At 43.0% G+C, this 11,866-nt stretch overlaps 1 protein-coding gene across 1 annotated transcript in view; it reads right to left on the bottom strand.

Annotated features, from left to right (window-relative positions):
* The window catches only part of LOC113133155 (genetic suppressor element 1-like), a 33,690-nt gene extending 22,859 nt beyond the window's left edge, over nt 1-10,831 (bottom strand). The window contains exon 1 of the mRNA XM_026311752.1: nt 10,062-10,831. Coding sequence (XP_026167537.1) covers nt 10,062-10,098 — 37 coding nt within the window. The 5' untranslated portion in view covers nt 10,099-10,831. The remainder of the gene's footprint in view (nt 1-10,061) is intronic.
* Nucleotides 10,832-11,866: the final 1,035 nt, after the last annotated feature.

Here is an 11,866-nt window from a genome sequence, read left to right on the forward strand (position 1 = left end):
TGCAACACTCCATATTGTTTGGTGACTATGGTCTGTTTGGGGCATCTTTCATATTCCACTAATATTTGATCCGTTATATAAAAATATTGATTAGTGATGCTTTAAAATCTGTAACTTATGCAGTAAGTTGTTATTGTATTTTTAGCTGTTATTGTTTTGTTTATTGTTTGTACCATTAGAACTCTCCAGATCATTTCTGGTTAGTGCTTTATATTCTATACTATTTTACATACTCATTATGACAATCAAGGATTCCCACTAAAGGCACAGACATGCTGTATGAGGTATCAAGTTATAAACCTCTTTTCACACCATTCATCTGTCATCGTTTTTCTATACGCTCACTCAGCCCGCCTCATTTAGTCTAATATTTCAACATCTCCCCTGGGCTTCTTTCTGTCTCTCTGTCTGTGCCTTTCTCGATCACCCAACCCTTCATCTCCCCATCCTTCCCTCCGCGTCTCCCAAGCAGCTGCTCCACTTTGCAGCTATTTAACAGCTGTTTTGCATCGATTTGCGCTTCCGAGTGCAGATTTCTACCTTGTCCATCCTCCTCCTCCTGTTTACTTTTCATTTCTGCCCCTTCTTTCCTCTCTTCCTCTTGCATTTCTAAGATGCCAGATACACAGTAATACCAAACAGCCTTGATGTTTTCCTCAATGAATAGACTGTCTCCTTCAAGTCTTTCCCTGATATCTATTCAGTGATGAATGACGCACGCACACATGCACGCACACGCACACACACACACACACACACACACACACACACTCACAGCATGCATAAACGTAAACTGGCACGTATACACCCTAATAGACAAACAAATTTGCACACACATGCACACACGAGCACAGATTAGCACCCCCCTACTCCCTACTTTTCTCTCTATGGAAACAACAAGTACTGAAGGAAGCAATGAAAAAGAAAAGAAAGTGAGGCTCCTGTATAATCCACAAATCCCTCTCGCTTGTACTCAAACCTACACAGGAGAAAAGAAGGGGAGTGAATGAGAATATTATGTGTGCATGTAGCTGTTTGTGTGTGTGTGTGTGTGTGTGTGTGTGTGTCTGCAGAGACTAGGGTAACCTGACATGATTTATGGTTTGGCTGTGCACTGCAGGCAGACACTCTTAGTTTTCTCTGTGGTGGGTGTCTCACCTCCATCCTTTGTGACCTATACAGGTTGCATGATGTGTGTGTGTGTGCGTGTGTTTCTGTGTGTGTGTGTGTGTGTGTGTGTGCAAAGATAAACACTAAAATACACAGGATTGTGTGTGTACAACTGCAGGTGCACGAATGAGAAGATAAACTGTCTGAACGGACATGTGCTGCTGTGTTTGATTTTCTGTGTGTTTGTGTGCAGTGCTGGGGTCAAAGAGCACAGTGGTGTGTATTCTCCAGGTGGGTTATACTTGGACTGGCCTGTAGGATCCCCCATTAAGCAGCATGTAAAAGAGGCCAAGCACAGAAGCCATTATGAACTCTGGCAGTAATAGCTCCAGGAATCTTACTGCCTCTGTAGACCTGGTCATTAGCCTATTCCTCCCTCATAAAGCCCTCTATCCATCAAACACACAAGCATATACACATTTCTATGCAGACACAGCCACACACAAACACACACACACGCACAGTTTGCCTCTGTCTCCTGTTCTCTTTCTTGCTGTCTATTCATCTCCGGTGAAGAAGAGTGTAGCACTGGGGATACTGCTGAAAGAACAATCCACCAAGACATCCACAGATGTCTTTGAAAACAGATGCACTTGCTCACACATGAACACACACACACACACACACCCATTATTTGTGCACGCACACAGATCCTCATTTACAAAAGCAGCGAGGCATAATATCAGCCATGAACCCACACTGCTGATTATTTAAATGTATTCCTCCTTCCCCATCCAATGAAAGTGAGACGCTGTAGCAGCCCTCTAGCTCTGGTCAGGTAGGAGATTACAAACAGAAACGTTGTCACATACATTGGTGCTACGTGGCATTATGATGACAACTAAACCCTCTGTCTGGGCATTCACTCACACACACACACGCACACATACAGGCATACATGTGCATACACACTGTAGCAAAATTTCTTTGCAATTCAGACTGAGAAGACAAACAGCAGAGGCAACAAGGAGGGAGTACACTCTTTATCCTTAGGCAGCTGCACACACACACACACTATGCAGTTGTGCTTTCACAATCACCATGCAAAACAGCGCACACAAAGTAAACATGCACATACACAAAGCTGATTCACTGCTGCATCACTAAATAAACTTACTCTATACATGTATTTACTTTCTCCTGCACACACACACAAAGAAACTAACACCCTCAAAGTACCCAGACTTTATCCAGGTGGTGTGCATGCCCACACACACACACACACACACACACACACACACACACACACACACACACATTGTGTGCTAGCACACAAAGCAAAAGGAGCCCCAGAGAGAAGAGATACCTGGGGACGAAGACACACTGGCAAAGGTAATGCTGGAGTCAGTCACTCTGTCCTCAGGCAAAACACACACATTCATACACACACAAAGACGTGCACACATACACACACACACACACAGTGCTGTAAAGATAAGCACTAATCCTGTTCATTACCTCCTCCCTCTCTGCACGCTCCCTCTCTTTTTCATTTTATCTCTCTCATTTTCTCCCTCTCTTCCCTCTTCTCTTATTTTTCCTGTCTCTCCTCAAGCCTATTTTGGCAGCGTGCACACCACACCACACATGCCCTGCACACACAGACGCGCACGCAGACATTGTCAGTTTACCCCTGTGATGTTTGTTGGCCTGGGGCTGAGACGAGGAAACAGGGAGGGTGGTGTTGATGTGTGCTGCTCTTTTCCAGCCCGAGCTCTGTTCAAGTCCTGCAGAGAGAATTACCTTCCCTTTGTCTGTGTGAAGGGGTTGTTGCCTTTACCATCTGTGCAGCAGATAGAGTGGCATGTGTGCATACGTATGTGTGTGTGCGCATGTGTGTATTTCTGTACCACTTCTAAAGTCTTCCAAAATAAATACTGATAGTTTCTGGACAACAATAGAGCTCAAAGGCACAAAGCAATAAGAAGCACAGGCAATATTTGTTAAAAAAATCAACTAATTGTTGTTTTGGGGATTTTCAGGGAATTTGTTGAGAATATCACCAGACTTATCATTTCAAGTTTGCCGGGAGCTGAGTGTTTGGTGTCCATTTCTCAGGTTTGTTTAGTGTTTTTGCATTTTTCTAGAGCTAAAAATGAAATTTCTTATGTGGACAAACTAAAAAAAGGGAACAACTATTACATTAAAACAGAAGAGATCATGAACCTCAGCAGATCAGACATGCAAACAAATACAAGTTGCTTTCCCTTCATGCTCTTTTTTTTCTAATTCTCCTTCCAATCACCATCCTCTCAGCCATCACTCTAGCCATATGTTCTTCTTCTCAAAACTGTCCTCATTCCTTCATCCTTCAGTCCCTCCTATCCTCCTCACTCCGCCCCTCTTATCCTTCTGCTTCCCCTCTTTCTCTCCACAATCTGTGTCCTCTCTCTCTCACACACACACACACACTCGCTATCTCATAATGTTTGTCCTCCTCCTCTCCCTCTCCCTTTCTTTCTCCAGATGGGTGGCAAAGAGTAGCAGCTTGCTGTGGTCAGGCCAATTATTTACATAATTATGATCTCCCACTTAACCACATGATCCCTTACCTGGGCGTGGGCAATTAAAACCGGCATCATTATGCAGATTATGCAAATACACACAGAAGCAGAACAAGGTGGCGAGAGATCACACATGATCAGACACGTGCCCTGTAAATGTGAGTGTGAGTGTGAGTGTGTGTGTGTGTGTGAGCCAGAGGTTACATATGTGTGCAACAGAATGTGGCAACGTATTTGACAGCTTCCTGACTTGTTAATTGTATTGTTATCTTTGTGCCATTTCTGTCCACAAAACATCCACATTTCCAGTTGTCTGCTAACGTGCCCTGTTATGACTGTGTGATGTGATATGTATTATGAAGTATTAAAGAGTCTCTTCATCCACCCCCTCCTGAAAAAACTAATACTTTCTCATTAACCTAAATACTATGAAGATTAATGGGACTTGTTTATGATGAAAAACTACAGCGGTTTGTCTTTGTAGTTCCACTGTTATCAGTTTACAATACCTGTGTTGTTAAATAATAAATAAAAAACTGTAATTCTTTGGTGATAATGTATTTAGAAGAAGCTCATCAATGATGCACCTCACTCAGTCACCATGACAGAAGGCTACCTATGACAGTAACTATTTTAGTAATAAAAAGTGTTTGTGTTAGTATTGATATTAATGATTCTGGCACTGGAAATGTTAATGTTGGTAACATTAACTTTTATTCCAAAGTGAAATTTGTGGATTATTCAAACGGAGATGATGTTTTTAAAAGAGCTGAGTGTCATCCAAGAAAAATCTTTCTTTCACTGTAGTGAAGCAAAAGCAGAGATCTCAGCGAATATCTCAAAAACTCAGGAGACAAATTGGAAAATGTCCGCATGGCTGAATATCACCAGAGATAAGTGAGATTGTAGATTTGTAGTGAGATTTATTTCTGTATTTGTTTATTTATTATTTATGTATCTCATCTTCAAAGATCAGACTATAGCTGTGGTTCATGCTTGTGTAAAGAATAAGATCCACTGAGACAGAATTAGCTGCACAGAGAGGGGAAGGGTTAATGAGTTGGAGAGGATGGGGTATTATGCCACCCTGCGTGTGTGTGTGTGTGTATGTGTGTGTGCGTGTGTGTGTGTGTGTGTGTGTGTGTGTACATGTATGTGCATGCAGTCACATGTGCAAGTTCACTGTAAACCTGCTAACATGGTGTGGCCAGGTGGCAGACAGAGCCATGCCCATGGGTAATCAACAGGCTCTTGAAGCGACATCATTGATTGTGTGTGTGTGTGTGTGTGTGTGGTATTACTCCTCTCTTGGCTGATGCACTATGGCACCTCACAAATGAGGCATGTGCAAACACACAACTGCAATATGAAGCATGCATGCACTGTCTGAAAGGTAACTGCTATTTAACTGCTGTTAACCATCTCTCTGTAGAGGCCCCTCCCTGAAGCACACACACACACACACACAGTAGCACTCACGTACACACTGACACTTTCAATCAATTATGTTTTGACATGGTTCATGAACATGCAGATGGTGCCGGACCAGTGGGGCCAGAGGACTGAATATGTGAGTACTATCCCTGTCTGGGTGTGTGTTTGCCCGAGTGTGTGTGTTAAGGAGTCCACCTCCCTGTAAAAGAAATTAATACCAGCAAATTTTAGCTGCTGTATTTTCATCTGGCTAATCCTTCTGCCATCTGCTCGTCATCATACCCTGAGTTGCTTATTACAGTTTGACTCTGCAGTGTTGGTGTATGTGTGTACTTTGTCCATGTGCATGTCATATCTGCATGTGTGTGTGTGTCTGTGTGAGTGAGCTACCAGGAGTTGTTGTTATCACCACAGGTCAAAATCTGCTGGCATTTATCCCAATCTGCCCAGCTCAGTGAGCAGGTAGACTGCACTAAACGAATGTAAACATCACAGAGCAGGCGTGTTTGCTTGTTTGATCTGTGTTGCTGTTCTGCATCTACATGTGCTTTAAGTGACTCCTCTGCTAATTAAAAGCTCATTAGTGACACCAGCTCTTTGACCAATTAGGATGACTTGCTCACTTGTTTCTGGTTGAGACACGTTGTTTTACTCATTGCTGTTCATGTGCACCCTTTCTGTGGATTTATATTCACAATCTCTGGAGGATACAAAACATAAAAATGTGATTATGGCTGTTTTGGGGATTTTATTTTCAGGAAGTTGTCCAGTTCCTACTGTACATGAGGTTTGAATGTACGTGTGCGGTTTTTATCTCCTCTGTATTATCAAGCTGTTGTCATGGTCTTTTATTCATCTCATTAATAACAGTGCCCTTGAGGTGGAGCACCATGACCCTGTTTTCATCGACAAATGTTAGTGAGCACAAACACGCACACTTGGAGTCAGACACATGCACACACAATTAACAGCTCAACAGAGCCTGACAGCAGCTTCTTTTGAGGCAGAACCCATCTCAGCCCTCTGTGTGCATACACAAAGACTCTGTGCATACATACACACAGAACAGAAATATGGCCAAGCATACTCACGAATGGGTCTGCCAGCAGCTTCTCCACCCACTAAAACATATATATGTAAATACAACATTTCGTGTCCTACTTAAAATAAAGACTTAAGAGCAGAGATTAAATTTTAGCTCCACCACAGCACAGTAGCCTCACATACAAGCCAGAGTCCATCTAGCATCTTAACCAAAGTAAAATGAAAAATAGCAAGGTAAGAAAAGAGAGGTAAGAACTAGAAGGCAAGCATGTCAAATTAAAATGAAACTGATCCACCACTAAGACATCCTCAGTCTATCATCATGGGCTCTCAGGAATAATTGTAGTCTAATTAGCCATGCAGGAGATCAACATCGAAAACACTGTTTAACTTTGCACCAAACTTGAAACTATCTATGGACTTTTTTGTTTTTAGTCAAATATTTTCCGCCATTCTGAACTCTCTTGTGCCTTCCTCCCTTTTACTTAGTGCCACTTTTTCAACTGTCTGGATGAAAGACACCACCAACCACAAACACAACAATCACATGCATTTTGGCAGCTGAGGTCACTGAAACAACCCTTTCTATGTGTATGTAAAATTGCTGCTGCAGTACAATGCTTGAAAAATATTGAACTTATCAAATCGTTTTAGTAAACAAATGCTGAGCTAATAGTACAGAAGCTTGAGGCTTAGTGAGAAGTGTATATGTGTGCTGCACCATGTGTGCATTCATGTGACATCTGCCATAAATCACACACCACAGTGTCCTTGTAGCTCTAACACATATCATGAAAATCAATGCAGAGGTCAAGTCGAACAGAGCTACCCAGCCCCCCAAACTACCACAGCAGCCAAAAAATATGGCAGGCTAATACACACATCAGCAGCTCAGCTTTCTCACCCTATCGACTCGCCACAGATAATGTGTGTGTGTACGTGCACGTGACAGGGACAGAAACACAACTGTCACATAGTCTGTGTCCTTTCTTCATGGAGACATTTGCACTGGGTCACGACCAGGTCACATTGTAAGAAATGGATATGTATTAGGCTATCACAGCCTGCTGGCTCCTGCAAATAATATTTAATTTGTCTTTTTTTCTTGTCAACAAATCCCATGAAAATACCCAAACCAGCATTACACTAATGACTATTGTCTGTGTCGTCAAAGTCTGATGTAGCTTATTCCTTTGTCCGAACACTATTAAAGCCACATCAATGCGCTTCAGTGTTGCACTGAATGACATATTCCTTCGTTATAACAAATGTGTGTTTTTTCTGAGTGAATCCTGCCTTAAAATCATTTATGATTTTTTGAGTAACGTGTTAAAGTATGGCCCAACTGTTTTATCAAATTATTTACCCTTTTAAAAATAAAAACATATTTATTCATGACACATATATTTTCAGTAGTAACACATTGTTTTAGGCCTCAGAGTACTGAGAGACAGACTGACATAACGCTGGTTGTTCACAAGACATAACCAACCAGGAAAAGCTAGTCTTGTTTTTTTCATTACTTGTAAACTCCCAGCAGCCTTGATGTTCCTTTTCCTGGGAATGCATTTTGATTTCAAAAATAGAGTTTCTGAAAACACATTTGGATAGTGATCACCTGACAAGTCACTGAGGGAAAACAGGAAACTGCTGTAATGTGCGTGGCGCATATTACCAGGGGGTCCAGAGAGTGCGAGATAGCAAAATGCCACTTTCTTTTCCTTATGATACCATGTTAAGGTCACAGTGTGCTCTGGGTAATAACGTGTGAATGCAGCACACACACACAAACACACACATCGTCTTTCTCTCACTTCTTTCTTTTCCCCCTGATGGTTTTATGGAAGATTTTCATGTATATAACATGTATTATTAACCTGATTTTCTATTGTTGCCGCTAATCTCTATTCCTTTCTCATCCTTACTCTGCTCCACTCACGCTACCCTGACTAATCACGCAGTAATCGCTCCACATTGCACACACACACACACACACACACACACACTGACACCCCTCACCCCCGACATTGTCAAATGATCATTGCGGAGCGAGTGTGTAGCTGACACTGTCTCCACAGCAACGGCAGTTAGGACCAGGAGGGGGGCTGGGGCATCTTCCAGTGTGTGAATGATGAGTGCACACACACACACACATACACACGCAAACACACAGAACAGACAGGTGCGCACAACCACACACACAACCACACACACAACCACACACACACACACACACACATAAATGAAGGTGCCAGCTATGACAAAAACCCATTTACACACATCCTCGAAAACACACACACACACATTCAAAAGTACACACAATGCACAGACATTAAGCAAGACCCAAGAAACTGAAAAAAAGGATGAAAGCGAGAGTGGAGAGGATGGCAGCAGGAGGGGAGGGTTGTTGCTTCCTAGAAAGATTTTCTTCTTCTTCCTCTCTTGACTTGATCACACATATACACACACATAGAGAACACGAACACACACACACACACACACATACACACACACACACACACACACAGAAATAGCCAAACAATGATAAAGCACCACATAATCACACCGATTCAATCATTTATGAAAGCAGATGTATAATTTAAAAACCAGCATGAAAGATTCACAAGGCAAAGAACATTGTTTAATCTGCCCTCCGCCCTCTAATTCCTGCCATCAATCTCTCCCTCCATGCTTCTCCCTCTCTCTCATATCACCCCTCCCACCCCCACTGTTCACCTTTTGCCACAGCAGGGTTTTTAATCACTGACCAGAGTCTGGCCCACAAAACCAAAAGGTCAGAGGTCAGGGTAAGCGGTCAGGGGAGAGACACATCAGGAAGGTTTGCTTTCATACAAACGGTTTTCTGTTTCAAACACTATCAGTCATATTGTTTTCTTTGGGGTTAATTAAGAGTCTACACATCATTTCCTTCCTCACCTTTTTAGTGTCTTCTCGTCACTGACCTCTCCCTACACTTTCCACCTTTCTCTTTTCTGTGCCATTCTTTCCATACGTGCCACATATGTTTAAACATCCTTTGCAGGTAACCTCACACCTTTCTCCACACTGTCACCTACATGTCACACCACTACACATAATAAACATTCAGGCTGCTGCGCAAACAGGAAGCAGCAAAAGCCCCACAAGGGGACATAAAACACGTTGTTGTTTTTGTAGTTGAGTCACTGTAGACATTTAAGCTGGAAATACTCCACCATGACCCCCCACTGTTAAACTTTTTAAAATTATTAATGAAGCATTCGGTTATTTTTTGAACAATCAATTCATTGTTAGGTACATAAAATTCAGAAAACAGAAGGCACAGGTTGCATTTTTTGGACATCCAGTACAAAAACAATAAAAATAAAACATTCAGTTTAATATAATAGGAGACCAGCAGACAATTAAAGAATGTTCACCATTTTTGCAATTAATTGAGGAGTCCCCAATTCATTTTAGGCACACACTCAGTCAATCAGTTCTAAATTTACCAAACTAACAGTTATTGTGAGGAATTTTGTATTTTGTTTTGTTTAAAAACTAGCTAAAATAAAATACACATCTAAAGGCAGTTTACTGTGTATTTTTGGGAAGATATATTAGCAATATCAGCTGTTTATAATAGTCAAGTTTGAATTCTTAGCTTTTTTTTTTTTAATTATTCAAAAACATTATTCAGCACAGTGGCTGCTCTATTACAGAAGCACAGGGTAAGTCTCTCCACCTGGCAGAAGACTGTAACTCAATGTGACATCACTCAAGCTATTAATTATGCCTTGAAAGAATGATTGAATGAAAGGGAAATTCACTCTGCAGGCATGTGACCAGCCCACAGTTTGACAGAACAAGAAATTCCAGCACAGGGCTATCCACACAGAGCAGAAAATAGTGAATAATAAATAGTCTTACCTGGGAGGTAGAACTGCGGTGTCTTTAATCCAAACATGGTCCTGGATCGCCCGTCCACCAACTCACAGAAGAAGAGTCTGGGTTAAAAGAGGTAGGGGTGGGTGGGCAGGGGGATCGGGCTTTGGTTGGATCGGGTAAAGGAGTTGGCTGTTGGGGTAAGTCATTAGACGCCTCTGAGCTCCGGTTCTCTGCGGGGGCTCTGCAGTTGTGTGTGTGTGTGTGTGTGTGTGTGTGTGTGTGTGTGTGTGTGTGTGTGTGTGTGTGTGTGTGTGTGTGTGTGTGTGCGTGTGTGTGTGTGAAGGGAGGAGGGGAGAGGTCAGCCACTGTCTACCTCCCTCCCCTCCTCTTCACCCTCTGGACTGAACCCGTGTCGAGCAAAGAAAGATGGAGGGATCACAGGAAACAGAAAGCAAAAACAAAGAACAGAGAGAGACAGAAAGAGTGACAGAGAGGAGGAAAAATACTCCAGAAGCAGAGGATGGGTGACAACGTGCTCATGCCCTCTCTTACTGAGGAGATCGACTAGGAGGGAGAGCCTCTGAGAGAGTTAGGAGGGTGACAGGAAGGATACGGGGTGGGAGGAGTAAGAGAAAGAGATGGGAGAGAATCTTCAGCCAGCGTCCTCTCCTTTTTTAAGTCCTGCTTTGTGTAATCCCTTCCTTGTTATTCATTCAGCGGCCTCTTGCTCGTTTGCTGTATAATGATCTGTTTTTCTCTGCCTCTGTTCTCTTTTCTGTCTCTATTCTTGCTTTATCCTCCCTCCTCTGCCTCAGTCCCACCACTGACTGCTCTGCTCAGCGAGCACAGAGGAGGAGGAGGAGGAGGAGGGAGTGAAGCAGGGAGAGAGGAAAAGAGAGGGGAGGAGGAGAATCATAAGACAGATGAGTGAGGGAGAGATAAATGAGTTTATGTGAGTGCAGCGCGTGCACAGGCCTGTGTGTGTGTGTGTGTGTGTGTGTGTGTGCGTAAATATGAAGAGAGGAGGAAGGATGACTTGTGTGTGCATCTGTGAGGGAGAGAGTAAAAAGAGACTGAGAGAAAGAGGGAGGAAGAGGCGAGAGAGTGTTGATGCAGTTCTCATTATCAGCAGATTGGACTGGTGCCTGAGTGACAGCTGATTCATCATGATAGGAAGGGAGAGCAAAGGGGAGGAAAAAGTGAATATGTGTGTGTGTGTGTGTGTGTGTGTGTGTGTGTGTGTGTGTGTGTGTGTGTGTGTGTGTGTGTGTGGAGCATAAGGGGGGGTTAAAACCTGCCCTAAAGCATCTGCTTCATTCAGATCTCCTCTTCATCTCTTCGCTTCTCTTTCAGCCTCCAGTCCTGAAAATCAACAGTCTGCTGCTTTGGATCACAGACACGTTGGTGCATATCATGATGTGACCAGCATAACTGTAACATCCACACACACACACACACACACACGCACACACACACACACACACACATAGCCTCAAAACTGGTCACAAGCTCCCATTGATTAGACAGCCCTCATGTGTCTGACACATCATGTTAGCCGGGCTTTCCATCAATTGCTGTCCACTCTTAGCGAGCTAACATCCCATCTACTGTCACTGAGATCCAATTCTATCATGGACGAGTTAGGACCAGAAACCCACAGCACACACACACACATGCACAGCATCAAACTAAGCTGCATCACAGGGGAATGATATGCCATTAGGAGCAGTTATTTGAGGTGGTTCTGTGGTGTTCTGCTCGTTGGTGGAATACTGTCAACAGTGCCGTTTTGGGGCGTCTTTTTGCTGCTTGTGGTTTCAGTGTGTGTGTCCATGGCAGCCTGGAGG

The sequence above is a fragment of the Mastacembelus armatus genome, chromosome 6 (assembly GCF_900324485.2).
Source record: "Mastacembelus armatus chromosome 6, fMasArm1.2, whole genome shotgun sequence".
NCBI classification, from domain to species: domain Eukaryota; kingdom Metazoa; phylum Chordata; class Actinopteri; order Synbranchiformes; family Mastacembelidae; genus Mastacembelus; species Mastacembelus armatus.